Source organism: Morone saxatilis, unplaced genomic scaffold, assembly GCF_004916995.1.
Source record: "Morone saxatilis isolate NCDOM2014 unplaced genomic scaffold, NCSU_SB_2.0 Contig16, whole genome shotgun sequence".
In the NCBI taxonomy this organism is placed as follows: Eukaryota; Metazoa; Chordata; class Actinopteri; family Moronidae; genus Morone; species Morone saxatilis.
This window is the reverse complement of record NW_023339718.1, coordinates 26,194,456-26,216,445: the sequence shown is the minus strand read 5'-3', so window position 1 is coordinate 26,216,445 and position 21,990 is coordinate 26,194,456. Positions and strand designations below refer to the sequence as shown.

Here is a 21,990-nt window from a genome sequence, read left to right as displayed (position 1 = left end):
TTTTGAAGATGGTTAAAAGATAACCTATACAATCACATTTCAAGTCAGTTAATGTTAGAACTAGCTAACAAACGATTGATGTAAAATAGCTAGCTGGTTTTTACGATCTTCAACATTTGGTTGTCTTTTTAACAAGTCTGTGCTCTCCGAGTTCATAATATTGTTTGTAGAGAAGCAAATTTTTGCCAAAATGCTAAAGGGACAATGACTTCAGCCCTTATAGACTGTATTTTACATGCATGTCCCTGTTTGTGAAAAATCATGAACAAAATATATAAATCAAGGTTTCTCTCATCCTCCGAGGGCTCAGTTATGGAGTTTCAGTGAAGCTGCATTTGCTTCACATAATCATGGTGGTGCAGGGAGGTGAGAAGGAAAAAAGTCAATAACTAATTTCTGCCTCTACTTGTCCTGCTGTAATACAGTGGAAGCTGTTTTTCTGCTGCTTTCAGCAATCCCTTGTGAACTGCTGCATCCTTCTCTGACTCCGTCTTTATAAACAGGCACAATTATGCATTTATTATGTCCAACATAAATTCTGTTGACCACTAACTGATACAAGACAACTCTCTATTGCCAAACCTGGTTTATTTCATTTAGCTAAATTGCCTCAGGGAGATATGATCATTGTATCCTCAAATAATCATCTTTACAGGACATAAACAGTATTATGTATCAGATAAACAAGGTCACCATTAGTGATGCAGGCAGGAATACAAATTAGCTAAGCTATGACCTCTATTCATATAAGACCCCGAGTAATAGTTTACCACCATTATAAACAAAAATGTATCACTGTGCTTGCAGAAAAATATTTGCTGTGTTTTTCCCTGGAGCATCCAATCCTTTTTCAGTGGGGCACCAATTTAACACATAAAAGCCAGTTTACTAGTAATAAGGATTTCTGTATAATGTATTCTTTGTGACTCTGGAGGAGTTTTATCTAGTCCAAGAAAATAATCTTGATGATGTGTTACAAGATAGTATTGGTTACCATATAAGAAATGTAGGATTCAGTAGTTTTAGAGCTTGACAAAAACTAGCGACTTTAAATCACGATATCTGGTTTTAATTGTTCTTTTTAAAGCGTCTCTCGTGCAAGTTCAATACTATATTGTATGAGTCTCCCTTTAAATAGTACGATGCTACATGTAAATATTGTAAGAATTTGCCAGCCAAATAAGGTGCTAAACTTGAAAGCCTTGATAGTGCCCGCTTTAAGCTACAATTTTGGTTACAGTCAAAAATACAAAATGGTGGACATATCAAACAACGTCATTTTTGCCCAAGGGCTCAGCATACCCAAAAAATAACTAGTTGTATTCAAAAGAAAAACTGTTGATACCTATTTCGAATGGCCATATTCAATGATTGGGGAGACAGTGTTCTTTAAAGGTGTTCATGGTATTGTACTTGCTTCTAATGGAAATTGGCACAAGTAGTAGTGTGAAGAATGATATAAGAGAACTTTACTGAGAAATTTAAACTCACTTACTTTTTCACCCCAATTCTGCTATTGGAAAGGTGAGTAAAGAGGGATTTCAGATGTTGTTTGACAATCCAGCAAGCACTTAATTTGAAGCATATGCCTCCTGTTTTTTCTGAGGATGCTTAAATTAAATTCAAAAGTGTACATCCCCTTGAGAACATCAATGTGCTAAGCAAGGTCCATGGCAAACTGAATACTGATAAGGAGACATTTTGTACGATGGAATGGTGCTAGAGAAAAGCTAATGAGTTGTTCAACATGAAAAGGGATTATTCTCTAAGAAACATCAGCGGCTCACTAGGATCTTAGAGGAACATAATACATTTTAATATTTTCCCTGAATGAATTGTAAGAACTTTGCTGATGTCCTGACATTTATTACCAGATATCTGCAACATTCCTGTCAGCCTCACCTGTGGGCTACTATGTGTTTAGAGCTAATTAGCAAATGTTAGCATGCTAAACTGAGAGAGTTAACATTATACCTGCTAAATGTCAGCATGCCAGCATTGTCACTGTGGGCATGTAGCATTAAGCTCAAATCTATCTAAATACAGCCTCACAGAGCTGCTAGTATGGCTTAGTCTTATTGAAATGTATTTATATAGGAATTACCCCACTACATACAGTTTTAAAAACCATTTGGCCTTGAACAATCCTCTACTTAAACTTGACCAAGATAATCATCTGTCACATTGAGACCAAAATTATACATTATGAAATAGAAGAGTGACACCGATTATGAAAGAGACATGAGTGTTTTGTCTCAGACTGCATGCAGAGCAGTGATCACTGATTGCTTTTCTTCTCTTACAGTCTGTCAATGAATGAACGTTCGTCGCATTGTCTTATCTGTGATATTCTCCTCTGGCTGTGCTGTCTCAACACTAATTGTGTTGAGAGCAACCAGAGAATCACCTATTGTCTGGCTGTGTAAAGAAAGATAATTAGCTACTGTGCACCATTAGTGTTTATGCATATGTCCATACCTCCGGACAACTCAACGAGTTGGGAAAGTTGGGGCGACCTTGGGTTTGGAACTTGTACCACTTGTTTGGTATTAAATCTGTGGCCCGAGGTTGTGACAGTGAAAAAAGTATTGTCTGAATCAGGGATTGGGATGCATGGCACGCATAGTGGTTCTCACATAACCTCAGAGAGAAGGCAGAGATACACTCAGTGAGTTTATGTGTGTTTGTCTCTGTGTTGTGCTGCTGTGATAGTGGTGGACCTAGTTTACTACTTTTGGCCTGGATTTTCCATGATTTTTTTGCCCCTTGACAAAAAGAAAAAACAGGTTCTAGTTCCTGGTACCTAACTTTATAACGTAATGCTCCAGGGGCTTACAAAAATACCAGCAAATATATTCTGTTTAAGGGACCTCACTGTGTTTTCAGTGGAACAACCTTCTGCCAAAGAAAAAGTTTGATTAAGAAAAGCTGATCGTTTGGTCTGTTTATCACCCAGAGTGACAGAGACGGTGTTTCTGAAAAGAGATGTTGCTTAAAGACCCCCTCCAGACGTGTATTAGGACACAATATAAATAGACTGTTTGGAACAATAATGTGGGTCTGATAGTATTCTCACAAAAACAGTATAATTTCCACATTAAAATCCTTAAAAAGTAATCTTATACTTCTACCTCATTAAAACTTCCAGAATCTCTGAATATGCAAATGTTGTTCATTTCTAAAGTGGACACAAGATGTCTCCTACTTCACTGTAAAGTCCATTCTCAGTGGATGTGCACTGGTGACTTCAAGTTTCTACATCACACTTTACAAGTTGCATACTGGACCAGGACTGACTTGTTGATTCCAAACTGGATTTTTGAGCGGAGGGTGACTACTAGAGACACTTGTGGTTTTTAATTAGTTTAGCAGTAAATTCCCAAACAGTGATAACACTCTAACTAACCTGAGGTAATGGATACAGGACATGTTTCATCATCTCCTTCCAGCCAACAAGTATGCTGACTCAGCAGTAGTCCCACAGGGCCTCTTCAGATGTGGACAAATGGCCTGACTTAAGTCCCCAAATAAGTCAAATTTGTGAGGGTCAGTGCCTTATTTCAGTGTCCAGGTGTTTCAACTCCACCTGTAAATGGATACACCATTTTGTATGTGATTCACTGTTTTGGCCATATGTCTGGCACTTTCTTAAAGGAAGGTACAGGATGCTATTCTACAATGAAAGAACACATCTAATGTTTTTCTGTATAAAGTTAACCACAGGGAGCATGGTTTACAGGTTAAAGAACCCACCGAGAAGGAGGCCTCCTACATCACACTTAGCAATGAGTCAGGGCTATTTATACTGATGGACTGTTAACATCGTATATCATTTTAGGCTACATGTTACTTTTTAAAAGATCTTTGGATATAAAACACATTGTTACGTCCCCAATTGTGGTGTCCAGGGGAAGAAGGGGAGCAACAATTAATATAATAAATAAATGACCCGGCGTTTAAAGAAAAGCAGGAAACAGAAATACTTGCACTTGTTAAACTATTTTATCTAACGAAAACTCAAAACAACTTCCTAAAAAGGAAGGAAGCAAAAACACACTTAAGTAAACAATGAATAAATAACACTATCCCTCCACTGAGGGAATAAAGGTAATCGCAGAGCCCTACCCTAATTTCCATGTCTGTCCACAGCAGGTCTACATAAGGAAGATGAGTATGTAGCGCTTCTTTTTAATGAAATTGGTCTTTTATAGGTGGGTGACCAGATCCTGGAAGTAAACGGTCAGAGTTTTGTCACCATCTCCCACGATGAGGCTGTTCACATCCTCAAAACAGGACGCCACCTGCTGATGAAGGTGAGGGATGTGGGCCGTCTGCCTCATGCTCGAACAGTGGTGGACGAGACCAAATGGATCTGCAGTCAGGCCATAGCTGAGACCAATGCTACAGCTAACCCAAGTTCTGTCACTAACCCCAATGTCAATGCTGGCATCCACGCTAGTGTCAGTGCCAGTAACTGCAGTTCAAGGTGAGTGCGTTATATTGAATTATAATCACTATTTACTGAATAAAACAAATACTAGAGCTGTCAGTGGCACTGGCGCACAGACATCATTGTAACAGTCCTTCTTTGTTTCCCCATGTGGTTTACAGACCTGGTGCAAATACTACTTTTGATAATCACCAATTATTAAGTAGTTGGGAAACCACCTTACATTAATTTAAAACCCTGTAACTTGCACAGCTTGCACTAAGGGTGCTGTGATTGAATGCTGAATGTTGAATGTTATTGGCTGATATTCACTCTAATTAGTTTGATTGTCGCCAGTCAGAAGAGCCAATTAGCAGATAGATTTCTTTTATTCCTCAGAAAAGTTATTCTGTCTTATCTATGTCATGCATAGATTTACTTGGGCAGGCTGCCTGGTATGTTAATGGTCAGCTACTCATTTTAGCATTTTGCAGAGAAACAGAGAGAGAGACATTATCTGGTGGATGTTTTACAAGCACAGACCAGGTTTTCGATCATCATTTACATCATTAACAAGCCTCCTCCACACATGGATCACCTTGAAAACGGAATCACGGGTAAAGAAATCCAAAATGTGAGAATAGTAAATAATAATCACAGATACTTCTTATAGTGATGATGGGTGATCAGCCTCAAAAACCCTGGTTGGAGCACTCTTAGCTTGCACTAAATAAGAGGTGTTCAATATCAGTATCGGTAGCTTTGTGCATTGGAGTTTGGAGCTTTTTTGTGGTTTTAAAACCACAAGAAACTTCGTTATTCCATTTTGGCTGATTTATAGTTTTGTAGATGCTACAGGTATGCTATGGCCACACCATAGCTCAGGTGCACAAGAGCTAGGATTAGTAGTTCAAGTGTTTGCAGTGTTTCAGATGCTGCCTGAAAGTTCAGATAACGTTAGGCAAGCTGAAGAACGTTGTCATTGTCCTTTAGGGCTTCAGATTTATGTCTCTAGCCAAGTGTCTGCCTGATTTTCAGTTAACAGAAGCTGTCAGTCAAGGTACAAGAAGGTCTGTGTGGATGTGATTGGATTGAAATGAACCAATCATAAGAGGGCCAATGCCTTTCTCGGTCGATTTGTGCAACCAGAACTCAACTTTGAGAGCAGAGTAATTCCTGTGAGCGCTCGCCGAGCATGAAGTCTCTTGTGCATGGTGGCTGCCTTGGTTGCTGATTAGTTGTATACACACAGGTACCATTATTTGCCTCTAACTTTGTTTTGTTTGTAGCTCTCAGGTGCCTGTACAGCTCTCAGTTGTTAAATTTGAGCACAAGGACTTATATTGTGCAAGTGGCAGTTAATATCTGCAGGTGTTAAACTCAAGTTCATAATTTCCTCATGACCTTGAGTTTTTATTTGTTATTTTTTTTATTGCCTTTAATGGATGACACGCAGCCAAGGGCCACAGATAGCTCAGCTCTACCAGCTGAGCTATCAGGGCCCTTTGAGCATGAGTTTTATCGTGCTTGTAATATGACCTATATCTGATGCCATTTTCATCATCATATTCGTCAGGAGTCGTTACTGAGCTATCAGCCTTATGGTTGTGGTTGTAGAGACCTACCTTTGTATTGAACTGAACAAAACAGTTTGAACCAGCAAAAACTAAACTGTTACTACTGAACTGACACAGCTATATACTGTCACAGTGTTATAAAGAGAACAAACTATATAGTTAGTGACTGAATCGCTAAACTGAATTAGCACCTTTCAATCTCTTGTCTAAAGTGTATTGGTATAGTAAGCTCAATTGCTTGATACAGGCAGCAACTGCTAAGAATTATCTTTCATTTTAATCAGACCAGTCTGAAGGCCCTTAAAAGATTTTAGGGCATGTGTTATCACTCCATCACTCCTGGTTCTCAAATTAATCAATTTTAGAATCAGTGGAGGGAAAACACCCGATTTAATATGTAAAAGAGAAAAGAAAATCAAAATGGATCACGTTCTTCATTCAGTTCATTTAAAACTAAAATCAGTAACAAGAGAAATGTTGCCATATGTTGGCCTTGTGAACAAAACCTTATATAATGGAGAGAGAGAGTGGGTCGGTTTGGGAGGTCCAGGACATGAAAACCTTCGTTGCAGTGGAGGATTGTGTTTGACAGCTCCATTGTGTCTGACAGCGAAGCAATGTGTGGAGACTGCCCTCTCTCTCTCTCCCTCTCTGCCTCATCCATCTGTCTCCCAGCCCTAATGGAGCTGGCTCTGATTGAGAATTTTGGTAGGTATACATTTCTCTTCTGCCTGCTGCTGCCTTGGAAATCATACAAGGTGGCTCTTAGCTCCACACTCACGTTGCCTTGGCCCCGCCTTGGGGTGAGCTAGGCTGTGACGCTGTTGTTGTGTTTTTAATGTTCTACATGTATAAGAAGTGGTGAGGCATACAAGTATGACTGTTACTCTCAATTCGACTTAATAATTAGTTTCTTAAATATGCATTGTTGTCTTCTTTGTTGCAGACCATCCTCAGCCAGAGCTACACCTGTATTAGGGAAGGTAAGAATGGCAGCCATGCATTACAGGCCTTTGTATATGTATTTCCGCTCTTCAAATTGTATGTATGGTACGGACACATTCTGTATTCCAACGTACTCAATCTCCATTTGAGCTTGTCATTATCTTTTTCTGACTCCTGAAGAGGTGGGACTAGAGTCAGACTCATGTCATTAATCTAACGACTGTGGACTTGACTCGACAAAATCAAAAAGGCCTTCAACTTGACTTTGACTTTAATAGTAATAGCTTGTGACTTTTTAACTTGATTTTATATCCTTTCCAAGACCAAAGAATGAAAACTGTAAGGAGGTTGTTTGGAGACATTTGTGGGTCTGTTTCTGTTACATGTAAAGCTTGTATAACATTTACATTTTTTAATCTCCATTTTTGAAGCCACCTCCTGGGAGTAGTTGAATCACGCAGAGAGGTTCTGTCATATTAGTACTGACTGACGCACAATTACTTCCACCTTACGGTGGCTTGCCGTTGCACTCATATAGTGTTTGATTAGGGTCGAGCGAGTACTCAGCTGAAACAAGTATTCGGTACAGATGATACTTTTTGCGAGTACGAGTACCAAACAAGTAAAGTGTGTCAATATTCATTCTCATAAATGTAGCAACTTAAAAACAGCTTGTTGTGGAAATAGTTCTGTAACTTTTGTGATTAAAAACATTGCTCTGAAGCTCAATTCTGTAAATAGTTGTCTAATAAATATAGCAACTTCTGATCAACCCATATCAATTTCAGGCTTAAATTAACAACATCCAGTTAGCACCTTCCATTTACGTTTAAGCACCATTCACATCTGGTTTAAGCCCTGCCCATTTAGAGTATGGACACTAATACAATGTATTAGTTCCAATGTATTTTATATTAACAAAATAGATTAAATACAATTTTCAGCCTAACAGCAGCACTTGAGAAGTATGGTATCATTATGAGTACTATCCCAGTGTGTTATTAATCTTAATGATTAAAATACTATGCTATATCATATTGCCACAGGCAATATTCAATACAACCCTAACCCTAACACAATATAACATAACCCTAAACCAAATTCTTTTGACATTTTTTATCCTTTTTAACAAGGACATTTTCAGTGCTGTTTTCTCAGCGTCAGGCTAGCTGTGTGTGAACACAGAGACGCAGTTATGTAGTTGTTTATAAGTACCAGCATTGCTGTACTCAGGGTTTTACGAATACTAAGTAAATAAGCTATGAGGCTGCTGACCCTGCGGACTGTGGACTAATAGTTTAATAGTGTTGGTTTGACCACAGATTAATCATTGCAGGGTGTTATTGCTCCTACAGATCTTCCTGTGGAACTGCAGCCAAGCTTTGTTGTTAGCATGCTGCTGTCAGTCTGCCAATGAGCAGATATTATTTGTTGTGAATTAATTTCATGTGGTTGACTGAGCTTATTCTGCTTTGGTTGTTTGTTGTTGGGTTTATGAAATACAATGCCTTTGGTATTGGTTGGTTGTGGTACTGGGCTTGGGTCTGTTTGTTCACTGCAAACTCGTATCTAGTAGAGTGTAGTGTTTGTATGTGGGCTTTATATTTATATTTGGTTTAAGGGAAACAAAACATGACTGTGAATGTCATCATTCACATTCCTCCACTGACTCAAAATACTGAGTCATGTGACAGCTTCCTGTTCTCCATACCAGTACTGTAATTAGTCCTAAAAGGCTAAGATCCTGTTTTACCCCTGTGGCTTAGCTCCTAACTGTACAGCTGCCTCACTTGCTGGCCTCAACTCAGAAACTGATGGTCAACTGCAGCTCACCAGTGCTGTGCTTGATAAGAGAGTTTGTCTGTTGCAGAGCCATGGACCTTGGAATTGCAATACGCATACATCCATAAATCATCTGCTGCATAGCTTACTGTAAGTCTTAACTTACTGTTATACTGACTGACTGCTATACCCAGGTGGATTGCTGGTATAGATTTAATCATCTTGATGTATAGGATATAGTATATTCAAGGCACAATGTATTATTTGATACATTTAATACAATACAGAATTGCCCAATAAAATGCAGCTGTAGCCCCCTCCACACTACAGAATGCAGAAAATATACAGATATTCAATAACAGATATTCAAATATTTAAATTATATTGAAATATAAACACTAAAACAGAGCCAATGGGCAATACAACCAATGATGTCAAAGTAACACTAAATAAATAAATAATAAAAAAGGAATATATACAGTTACGTATTTACTTTTTTTTTTTAAATTGACAATGTGTCAGATCGGTATAAATAACTGACAGGTGTGGTTAACCATTTTACCCCTCTCAAAATTAATACCAATTCCATATCTGTGGGTATTCTGTAGCATATTTTTGGGTAACATGTATTTTTATTTTTTTGTGAGACGTTTAATATTTCAATGTTTTTCTTTTCATGTAACTTACAACTGCATTTCAGTCAGCTCATGGGAAATGTATTTTTATGTGAATGTGACCTTGTCACCCCTCACAAGAAACCACCCGGAGTGGAAGTAATAAATTACAACTACTCATATTACTGTAATTAAGTAACTTTAAGTAAAGTAAACTCAGGCATGAGTATTTTTTCATGCCTGTAATTTTACTCTTACTTGAAGGTCCAGTGTGTAACATTTCGGAGGATCTATTGTCAGAAATGCAATATAATAACAACAAATTGCCTTTAGTGTCTCCAAAGGGTTGGCTGGAGCTGAAGACTAGAAGTTAGAAAATTAAAACAATCTGGTGGTGTCGAGTTAGAAAGAAGCTTAGCAGACCTCTGCAGCCCGCTCCTCATCTCTAGTCGATCAGCTGGAGGACACATTAGCCGTAACGCACCCGACTCTCTGACTGTACTGTTGGCAGTTGAGTTGTATTGTGGGTAATATGCAGGAGAAGAATGTGTTAAATAAAGAGAGACAGTATATGTGTATCTGCTGCATCAATTTTGATCCTTTTTAAAACTTGACCATCATGAATTAGTGCAATGCTAAATCGGCTGAGTACTCTTGAACAATGCAGTGGTTTATCTGTTGTTTTTAGTTTTGGAAATATTATCTTGTGCTCATAATCTAGACTTTAAGACTCTGTAGTCTTGCCTTGTCTCTTGACTGTCATCAGCATTTCTTCTAGCCTTGAAGCACACATGCTTTCTTTCAACCTGCTTGACATTCAGCCATTAAAACAGTGGCAGCTGCTGAGCCCAGTCAGTCTTTTACACCTAACAGCTCCACTGGAATCACTCAGGGTGAAGTTCAAGCACACGCTGATTTGCTGAGGCAGGGAAAAACTCTCATCCAGTCTAATTGATAGAGCTAAAAGAGGCAACCACCATGGCTGTTTGTGACAGGCTGAGCCAGCTGTCAATCAAGGACCCAAATATGTACTTTACTCTTTAATTAATAAACATCAATGAAACAACTTGAGGAAGGAACAGCTGTGGATTTGTATTCCAGTACAGAAGTTGGGAGCCAGCTATACTCTGTTTTTTCAGATGTTGAAGGCAAAGCAACTCAATTATGTATATATAGCACATTTCATTAAAAGTATACTCAGTGTGCTTTATACATTAAAATGACACAGACACATACATGCACCCACACACACAGTGTCATGAGCCTGAGAAAAAGTTTTCAGTTTGCTTTGGAGACAATTGTGATCTCAGGCCAGTTCATTCTCCCAAACACGACTAAAGTGCTTTCATGCCTGTAGTTCCGCCCAAAGACAAAACTGTTCTTTTTCTCGTCCACTTCATATTCACACTGAGTTATTTCAAACAAACCAAAAGCTGTTGGCTGTCAGGTAACAGGCAGATAACACATTCATTGGACTTTTTTGGTGATGTGGGAAAGTCAAATTCTAGTGGGTAAAAACAGGTCATACAGCATTTTACTGAACCTTATTGCTTCCAAAGTAAGAGTCAGTTATGCATGTATGTGGGGCTTTTAGCAGATAGGAAATATAAGCTCTTCAGCCCAATTCTGCTTAAATTTGCAGGTGTATTTAAGTTCTTTTTTTAGGTGGGATGTCCTCCTGCCCTGGCAACAGCTTATGTGACTGTAGTTGCCAGGTTGTGGGTTGCCAGGTTGCAGTGACAGAGACGGGTTAGTGTGAAACCAGACAAACTCTGTATGACAGTTATTCATAATAAGGTTTGAAGGCCATGTCCACGGTAGTTACCCCCTGGGAGACAACAAAACAGGAGGGTGCTGGGAGATGCCCTTAAAATATGTTAGCCTCTGAGTGTAGCTTAGCTACGACACAGGTACCACACAGAAACCTTTCAGAGGTCCGTGAAAGTGCTTCGAGTGACTGTAGGATCCCCAGCGGACTCTCTGCATTTCCAGATTCCGAGAGTCTGACAGCAGCTGCTCATTAGCACTGACTAACACCCTGTCAGTCTGTCAACCACTGTAGTCGGTGTGAGGCCACGCCTCCTAAAGCCACTGTCCTTTGCAGCTTTCTAGTGCATTTTTAAAGTTTTAATCTAGCAGAACTACAGGGTGTACTTACACTTTAATTATCTATATTAACTAAATAATGCAAAATCATTTAGTAGGTTTGTTGGTTTGTTGGTGTTGATGTCTCTAACCTTCTATCCAATTTCCTACCAACAGTATGTTCTTGACTATAAAAGACTCGCTGAGCAAATTTGAGTCAGTCCTTAAGGGTTTGACTTCAAGAGTGTTCGCTATGACTGGATGAACAACGTTTCACGCTCATTAACTATACATGACTGGACTTTGCCACAATGGGTAAAAAACATATTTGCCTACTGTGCTATAAACCTGAATTCTGGCTTCTATATTAACCCTTTGTGGCCTGGGTTGCATAATGTTGACACCACATCAGTGAATAATAAACACTATGATGTAACAATTATGGTAATAATCAATCTATTATGTCCCCTGTTGCTCATCTCCCCGCCTCCCTCCCATTGTCCCTTTTATTAAATGATCCCCTTTGACACTGTAAACAACTGAGCTACATGCTAATATGTGCAGAAAACCACAGTCTGCATCAAAGGCGCTGCTATAATTAAGCAGCTGTTCTTCAGAAATGGATCCAATTTCTGTGCCCCAAGCAGTCCAAGCCTAATGAGTTTTGTAATTTAAGATCGGATGGGTGGCCATGTTGATTTAATACATGTCCAACAAGCATCTCAACCGCTGCTGGGTAACCATTGATGAATTAAGAGCCGTGTATAAAGGATGCTGCTCCGAAAGTCGAATGGGTTCTGAGGGACAAGACAGTGTGTGTATCATAGTGAGCAGAATGGGGATGGTTATCAAAAAGCAGCTTGTTAGTGAAGGCAGTGTGCTGTATATTAATTAGGGCCCCAGCTCTGGGGATGTGATTGGTTAGAACATGACTGCTGACACGCCATAATTTAGAGGACATCTGAGAGACTTTATTTAAGTTGCACAAATGCTCTCTCTCTCTGTTTCTCTCTCTCTCTCTCTCTCTCTCTCTCTCTGTCAAACATACACTTAAAGTACACTCACAAACACTGTCTTCTAAAACTGTTCATATACAACAAATCAGCAAATCAAAATTACAAGGAAAGATTTATAGTGAATGTGTCTGCAAAATGTTTACTGCTGGAGTCAGGGGGGCCCCCATGTTTAAAAAAAAAACGCAGCAAAAGTGCCCTCTTGAATGCCCCTATGGTAGATAAAACATAGTAAAGTGCCTTCCAGGGTGCCCTTTCAATGGAGAAAACGGGATCAAATGCCTTTAGTATGTCCCTTCATGGAATAAAACACCAGTTTCAGTGGACAAAACCCCTCTAGGGTGCTAATACTAATCCTGAGTAAGATGTTAAACCATAAATGCATCACAAATTTCTGCGCACGTTTCTTTCTTGCCACCACTGCTCTCAACCGTGGCCTGGATTAGCATTAGGATGGCCCATGGGCTACATTTTATGTTTGGGCCCCCTGCCCTCTGTGCATTGTATATGTACTGTACGTACTCTGTCAACTCCAAACTACCATTAAAGAAAAAAAAAAAAGTTATACTGCATCACATTTTCTCCATTTTAGGGGAACCTTAGGGCACTGCATTATGTTTTCTCCACTGGAAGGGCACCGTGGAGGTGAGTTTATCATGTTTTGTTTCATCCAAGAGGGGACTTTCGCTGCATTTGCTGCGGTGCGGTTAAGTCCTGGGGGGCTGCAGCATGCTTTGACCTGTTAGGGTTAGGGTTAGACCTGTAAATGAGTCAATGTATTTAATTTGTTTTCCTACAGTATCTACTCCTGACAATCAAAATGTATTTGGCAGAGCAAATTAGTAATATACAAATGGGTTCCACATGGTCTTTTAGGGGTTAGAGCTTTGAAAAACTGGCTGTTGACTGCACTTTCTTTGTGATTATCCCTATTTAATTCATGTTCAAAATATTTTTTAAGCTTCATTCTTATTTATTACAAAGACACATCAAAGCCACACAGATTATATACACACTGTGAGCATTTAATAAAAGAATCACAAGTTTACTAGTGTGCTCCCAGTTTGCATCCGCTGATAAAAAAGCGAATGAATGGGACCTGATATAATAAGACTATTTTGTCAAACTATTTCTAAACTATTTAAGGTCAATAATATACTTACAAGCTCTATTGTTAATTGTCTGTACCATTCTGTGTGTGACAAAGACTACCTATTCTAAAATAATAACATAGACCTTTTTTTCTTTTGATTGTAGCTAAAAAACTAAAAAAATAGTGTCCTCTCTTCCGGGTTTCATGTCCAGAACCTGGAGAGAATGTAATATTTCAATGGACTATCGGAAAATCACAATTTGGATCACCAAGTGTCAGAGCTTGTAACAACATTCGTTTGTTCACATTAAGTTTTTTCAGGCCAGATTCTCATGGGACAAATGAATTCCATCCAGTGACCCAGTCTGGATCGCAGTCTCATCTGCCAGCATCTGCTGGAAATACAGATATAGGGACTTTGGGGCGCAGATGTAGTTTGATTTGCTTTATTATCACTGTTCAAAATGCAAACCCTTTTGAACAAACAGACAGACATCAGCTGTTGTCTGCTGTCTGTTCCTGTAAAGGGGATAGTTAAACAATATATTCCCATGGTTACTGTCTTGCCACTTTTAATTGTTTTGTATCCACATTGTGTCTGCCAAATGTATTTTAGTTTAATTTAACCCTGACCTTAAAATGTAATAAGATTTTTCTTTCCCTCTCAAAAAAAAATTGTTATGCAAGCCAGCCCCTCTAGAGAGTAATTTATTATCCTTTTGCCTGCCTTCTGGTTGCGTTGCCTTTGTTTCCTCAGTTAATCTTTATATCTATTGTTTCTGATTTATGTAGACTACAGGTGCAGTGTATTAACATGTTGTTGTGCCTATTTCACTTCCTCTAGATAATCCAGGGTTTAGATGATCAGAACAATATCAGGAAAACTGCTGAAAACCATCAGTCACAACTTCTCTAAATCTGAAGCAGTTTCACCCTCAGAATGTGCTGTGCTACCTTTAATTTAACATGACTGTCCTCCCAAGAAAAACAACAGCATCTGTCGTTGGTGCTAACACCTAATGGTGGGCAATAATTGCATACATATTGGACAATTCTGCGCATCACAACTGCAGTCAGTTCAGTGCCAACGCAGGAAGTGCCCTGCTGACTTTATGAGCCTTGCAGCAAGAAAGGTCCTCGACTCTTTTTAAATTCCTGTCTGCTCTGGAAGTGCGATTGTATTGCATTGTGTAGGTGGACATCTGCTGCTTGTGGTCACCTTTTAGCAAATATCTGACAACTTTTGCATTAAATTGTTAAGGACTGCTAGAGCTGGAAAGAAATACTTTCTTTCATGGAAGTCTCACAAACATCGGCCGATATTTATGTAGCAGCTAATTTGATCGGTTCCGACGCACAGTGCTGGGATCAGCTGTTCATGTTATATACTATAATAATATGATATTTCAGTGACAGTGACAACTCATTTAGAACACACTCAAGGGCATATTATTTGTATTTTTTACAGTATAGTTAAGGATCTGGATACTTCCTCCAAGACTGCACAGTAATGTCATGGATCAGATGTTTATGTTTAGATGCCAGTTAGGAAAGACATTACATTTCAAAAGCATGTGGTTGAGCTCTAATCTAATAAATTCTCCATCCTCCTCCTCATCTTTTAACAACACACGTAAGGGAGGTGTAGGTGGAGGCCAACAGTTTAAAGCTCTGTATCGCTCTACATTCTCCAGAGACTCTGCCACTTTTTTAACGAACCAATCAAACCCCTGCAAGATCTGATCAAATCCCCTTGAACTGACACTTTTCCTGCATATTTCGCTTATCTCTGACATAAGTCACAGCACAGAAAGCTATCACAGCTGTCATTTCAATGGGACTTTAAAAGCAGTCACAAACAATGTATTGTGTCCTTTAGTTTGGAGGACTTGCAGCCTGTGGTCTGTGTCCTTTCTATTGATTAGTATACACTGGGAGCTTTGAATGTAACAGTTAGGCTAACTTGATACAGTTGTTTAGATTGCTCATATAAAGGTCACTAAGGATACAATACATCAAACAAAGGCTGGAAGGCTAGAAACATTTCGACCACTGACTGCAAAATTTCCTCCACCTTCTTACTTTTAATACAACAGTTATTAGTTTTTTGATCTTCAAAGAATCCCATTATTGTTTTAAAGAACCAGTGTGTAGGATTTCATTTCATCAAGCAGTGAGATTGCAGATGAAACCAACTACAACCCCCAGACTCACAAGTGTGCAAGAGAAAGTACATTGCAGTGAAACTCTCAGGAAACGTGAAAGTCCCTATCTAGAGTCAGTGTTTGGTTTGTCCATTCTGGGTTACTGTAGAAACATGGCTGTTCAATATGACGGCCCCCTCCCAAGAGGACCTTCTCCCTCTGTAAATAAAAACAGCTCATTCTAAGGTTACAAAAACACAATGATTCTTATTTTCAGGTGATTATACACTAATGAAACATAGCTATGAATATTAAATTCCATTTCTGACAATAGATCCTCCTAAATGTTACACACTGGACCTTTAACACAGGCTGAATGCTTTTTGCACCGATTGATTTTTGCACTACATGGTGACACAATAGCTTTGGATACACTGTGTCCTTGTTGTCTTGAGGAATCACATTTCAACTGATTGAGTTGACTTCATTCAATTTGTGCCCTGGCACCGGCCCCTTACATCAGGTACAATCACAGCTCAGAGTGGGTCTCTGTCTGAGACATCCGAGTGTTTATTCCTTTTAACCCTGAGCTTTAAAGTGATCTTTTCCTTCTTTATCATGTCAACACACATAAGTCAATCTTGTAACTTGACTTGAGGGAGGCTCAAGGTCAGATTCAATCCACAAACTCTCATGAAGTATTGATTTTCCAATCCAACAAATTCCAACAAGAGCTTCTCTTCATCCCCGTATTGTGCTCATTTGTTTCTGTTTCTGTCCTTTCTTTCTCTCGGGCTACATCTAAGCATCCCAGCCTTCATTTATGCATATATTTTAACATCAGGCACAGAGGCTTTCTCATTAATGGCCTTTTGCAGTCTCATTTATTATGTTGTGTTTAATTTGAGCTTCATCATCACAAAGCAGCCTCAACGTTGAGGCGCGCCATGCAGGGCTTTTAAACATTCCATTTCCACTAATGAACTATTTATTTATTTATTTTGTCCCATTCACAGCTAAAACTTTGTGGGAGGGAAAATCTTTCCCAGCATTATTTTCCATGCTTGCAGGCTCCTGTTTATTCTCTTTATTCCATACAAAGGTTTTCATAGTCGGCGTGAAGCCACGAGACCTTGCTGAAACTCAGTCAATCTACCAACAGTGAGAAGAGCTGTTTCCAAGTCAAGCTGCTTATGAAGATAACACTGATGGAGTCTTGAAGGCAAACAAGTTCTGACTGTCTCGCCCTGTAGCTTTGAAGTGGTGCCTTTCCCAGAGCGTGATAAGCTCAGCCACTGTATGTGTGTACAGGATGGTGGTGGTGGGGGACTTTCTATCTGCATGCTACTGGGCTTGTAGAGTTAGATATCAATATCCTATCTATGTGTGACCCTCTTTTCCTTTCTCTCATTTTTCCATTCATCTTCTCCCATGTGTCTGTCTGTCCAGCCGGCAGCATACAGAGGTGTGGGCCCGCCAGGTGCGCAGGTGTCTCTGGAGCAGCAGGCCTACATGCTGTTGACAGAGCCAGAGAGGCAGACCATGGCCTACTACCTGCAGGAGTACCAGGAGGGACACATAGGAGTGGAGCCGCTGGCCATGGCTCTGTTTGAGCTCTTCAACACACATGCAAAGGTAGAACACCTATCCAGAGATGTGGACGGTGACTCAGATGTGTGGAATTTTGTACATAAAGGTTTGGATACCGCTTTCTGATAAGGCACCCTTTATAAAGTGTTTATAAGCTGTAAATAATGGCTTTATTAATTGGTAATAACATTTTTTATTTTATAGATAAATTATAAGCCATTAATTATAATTATAATATTTTATAGTCTTTAGAAAATGCAAAGTTAATATTCCCATACAGCCATTAAATTCATACAGGTCCAAAACAAATTACCACGAAAGCTCCGTGTTAACACGAGAACAACTAAACAACAACTAAAGAACGCTACCATGCATTCATAGGAGGCAGGGTCTGCAATTTATTTGTGAAGCAGTTTTTTTTCCAGTGGCTTAAATTAATTCTGACAGGTGTAATGATGCCTGCCATTAAAAAAAAACATTTGGGAATGTAATATACAAGGTAATTGTGTTCTGTCTCCAAGCAGACAAAGATTAGGTGCTAACAGAATACGCAAACCTATATGTTTACCTAAATGTGGCACCAATAGGGCATTACCAAATCATGTGTAAGAAGCTGCCTAAAGCCTTTCCAATCATTCTTTTTATAAGGCATTAACAAGAACAACTTTTGAGTTGCTTTGTTGTGGGAAACCATCCTCCAAGCATGACACTTGGACCGTTCCACGTGCTTCCTGGAAAAGGACTCAAGAACACCTGTTAACACCTATAATTAACATTTACAACTGCAGTCTGGATGGATTACTGTAAGAACCCTTTATCAAAGACTTAACATTTATATGTGCACATAATGGGTTAATAATAAGTGAGAAATCTGAGCACAGATTCAAAGCAGGGAACATGAAAGTCAAACTATGTGTGGAATGCTAAATTTACATGAATTTTGAATCTGACAACTGAATCTTGAATAGGCAACTATAAAGTCAGTGAGCAATGTTTTGCAATCATTCTTAGTGTCTTTATTTTTACATGATGACACATTCAGTGACATGTGGGTAATTTTCCTTTCAAGTTTCCAACCATCATTTTACCAGTTTAGAATTTTTTGGGCCCTTTCTTGATCCCAGAATCATCTAGCAATCAATTTCCACTTGGGTGCAGTAGTTGAATACCTGAGGAAGGTAAGATGGACACCTGAAATACTAGCATTAGCTTCATTAATGTTCAGCCTACATTAAGGAAGACATTGTAAACCTACTACAGTACAGCTGTCATCCTGCAATAGCTTATGATGATGGACAGAAAAACAGAACAATCTGCCTCTGCGCTCAGCCTTTGATCACTGCATTGGTTGCCAGATATTGCAGGAATTCTTATACATTCTCAGTCTCATGGTGCCAAACTGTCTCAGCCACAGATGTACAAGCAAATAGCAGTGCTTGTAATTCATACTTGATGCTTCTATTTCTTATGTTGCAACATTTCATCATGGCTCTTGATTATTGCTGTTCAATTACATTTGTGGTTTTATACATTTAAGACCTTTGTGTGAATCAAAACAGGAGGAACATTAACTATGAGCTGTGTTTTATCGGTTGCCACATGGCATGTCAGTGAGACAAGCCTAAAAGTCATTAAGCTGCTGAACACATGGGAGCTATCTGATATATGACAAGATGTTAATATTAATGTTTCAGTTCAGTTACACTTTTTTGCATTTTTACAAAGTAAAAGATGCACTTTATTGTACTTAAAGTAATTTATCTTCTTTATACACCCTACGTCTTTCTTTACAAAGTGAATCTGCTATGTTTTTTTTTTACACTTTCTCCTCCCAATGAGCAGGTAAATAAGAATGACAATTCTCAAATGTTAACAATATCTACCTTCTCAGGCACTAATACCCATAGAGACCGGAGACCAGGCAACAAACCATGTGGCTACATTAAAGAGTTGTGAAATAAAGTTAGTTTAGAACCAGATGGGACCAAAACTTTTTAAGGTGTATTAACTACAGAAGGAAGGATTCAGCTACAACATGAGTCTTAATCATTTGCTGTATGTGAATTTTATTCTTTTTAAAATGGAAATTATGATCCATTGTGTCTTTGTGTAAATCAGCTATTGGGGTTCCTCTTCTCTCTTAAAGCCTTATATTTTGTAGAACAGTTAAAAATTCTCCCATAAATTTCTTTTTGAATCCAGCGCCACTTTATTGAACATTAAGAGTCATGTCAGCAAGCAAAAAATGAAGAAACAACCTTTAAAGGGCAAACAAGTTGACCTTCTATTTCTGCAGACATATTTTTCAGTTGTTTTACTTACATTTAAGACCCAACATAACCTGGCTAATTACATTGTGTGGGCTTATTTAACTTAAGTCACAATGTGTAGGATTTGAATCATTAGAAAGATGTAGTAATCATATAAAAATCCTACACATAGTAACATTAAAACAGCATAGCCTGACCTCTGTAATTTTCAGCTTTTTCCCTTGTGCATGCTCTTATGCCAGTTTTATTTTCTCTTCTCTTTCCCTCCAGTTGTCCATGTTGTCTGAGGTGAGGAGTCTGGTGGCTCCCCAGGATCTTGAGGTGTACGACAGGCTGGTGTTGCACCGTGAGAGGGAGGCCCACCAAGCCTGGCATGGAGGCCTGGGAGTGCTGCATCCACAGGGCCACTGCAACCATGCAACCCCTGTGATCCATGACGCAGGACACACCGTCCCTGCTACGGTAGATCCCTTACCTAGCATACCTGAAAATGTGACATCCATTGAAATATTGTGTGATATAATTCTTCTATTTTCTTGACTTGTTCCACTTTTAATGTGGCCTTATTCAGAGATGTGTATCATATAAATAAGTCACAATAGTGCACGATAAGCACTGACGGGGCAACTCTCATTCTGGAATTTTAAACTTTCTCAAGGTTATTTTGTACTAATGACCACCTTCTTATTGCATGGCTGCTTACCAAATCATCTGACAACACAAATATTGATTTAAAATGATTTACTACAAGCTGAATATAATTTACAAGCTAAGCCAGTTGGCTGGCACAAACTGCTGCTTGCTAATTTCATTAGCCATTAACAAAATAGACTGCACCTCTGATTGTGGACTGATGTGATTAGATAAAGCAGGTGAAAAGCAGTCTGTTGTTCATTTGAAACATACCTCACAACTTAACAAAGTTGTTAAACAAATGACGCCTTTCTCAGTCTGTGGTTTTGTTTGTACTGGTGTTCTTGTGAACTTATAAAACATCATCAGTCAAAGCCCTGTGCTTTTCCAATTCAAAGTGCACACTTAGTCCAAATGCCTAAAAGAGTTCTGGCTCCGCAGTTTTATCGAGGGTACTTTGGGAGCTGACCCAGCAGGCATTTCAACTTTTACAGTGTCACCAAATAAAGATTTGATCTTTTTTCAGGCAAGATAATGAATTGTTTTAATTTATAATATTTTGTCGATATCAAGCTAATACCCAATCAGCATTCAATGTCATCCCCGGTGGGAACAGTGTTCTCTTGGCAAATCCTCTGGTATTTTACCAGTGGTGTACCTCTGATGTTTCCATAGGATTTTAAAGTGAACATTTTACTTCTGTAAAATTTGTTACGAAAGTTACAATGATTGTTCATCTGACCATCATTAGTTTGGTAAGCAGGCAGTTTTCTGTACCAGGCTGTAAACATGTTTTTTTTCTGCTGTGAAGTTAGGCATTTTCATATGGGGCCTTATGGAGATTGATTCCCTACTGGAGCCAGCCTCAAGTTGCTGTTCGAGGAACTGCCAGCTTTTGGCATTTTCTGTGATGGCTCTCATTTTTCAGTCCAGGAGGCTTGTTTTGCTTGGGGTAGCACTTGAACACAATCACTTCTGCAAGCCCTTTTTTCTTATTGGCACTGCATTAATTTTCACTATTCCTGTTCAAAAATCCATGTCAGACCCTCAGAAGAGTGGCGTGTTCGTGTGGCTGCACGGCAACATCAACATTTCTTTTCCCCATTAGATCCCAGCTTTTCTTGGCATCCCATTCTTTGTGGCAACCAGAGCCAGCTCCGTCTTTGCTAGCAGGACCTATGTAAGTATTGATGTGATTGTTCACTGTGGGCCCCACATCAATCCACAGCGACTCATTCTGCCAGGTTTGTGCTGTTTCTGATGTCGCACTTCCCTCCAAGCAGCTCTGGTCCCTAGAAGAACCAACAGATACAACTTGATCGACAACACTGTTTGGGTTTTTAGAACAACAGCCTGGATTAGTCTTCCTCTTACTCCATTCATTGATCAGCCTGCTGCCTGACCACAACTCTTATAGAGCCCACGTGGCGCTTCTTGGCTGCATTTGTCTCTGTCATGGTTAGCTGTTTCGGTGCTGTATTAAAACTTGCTGGCGAGGGTTGTTTCCGCGCACACCATGAGTCCTGTGTAATTGCCTGTGCGACTACACGTCATTGATTTGTGGTTTGTGAAATTAAGAACCCCTCGATAAAAAGCTAATTGCTTTAATTGACAGTCATTAGTTACTCGGTAATAAACCGTAAGATTCAGTGCTAGCAACAACACATTTGGACATACCATTGTCACCAGATATTTATATGCAGGTTGGCTGCAAAGATTACTCATTTAGAAATAGCCGATAGCTGTAATTATAACATAGCTAGAAACAAGTGGGAGCATGCCAAAGTGTGTTGTGTGGTCGATGTGGGGGGGGGG

The 21,990-nt window shown here is 39.2% G+C and overlaps 1 protein-coding gene across 1 annotated transcript in view; it reads left to right on the top strand.

Moving 5' to 3' along the window:
- LOC118326002 (whirlin-like) overlaps positions 1-21,990 on the top strand; it is a 46,070-nt gene that overhangs the window by 12,857 nt on the left and 11,223 nt on the right. Inside the window, 4 exon segments of the mRNA XM_035658885.1 lie at positions 4,212-4,494; positions 17,139-17,317; positions 19,813-20,004; positions 21,284-21,355. Of these exon segments, the coding sequence (XP_035514778.1) occupies positions 4,212-4,494; positions 17,139-17,317; positions 19,813-20,004; positions 21,284-21,355 (726 nt within the window).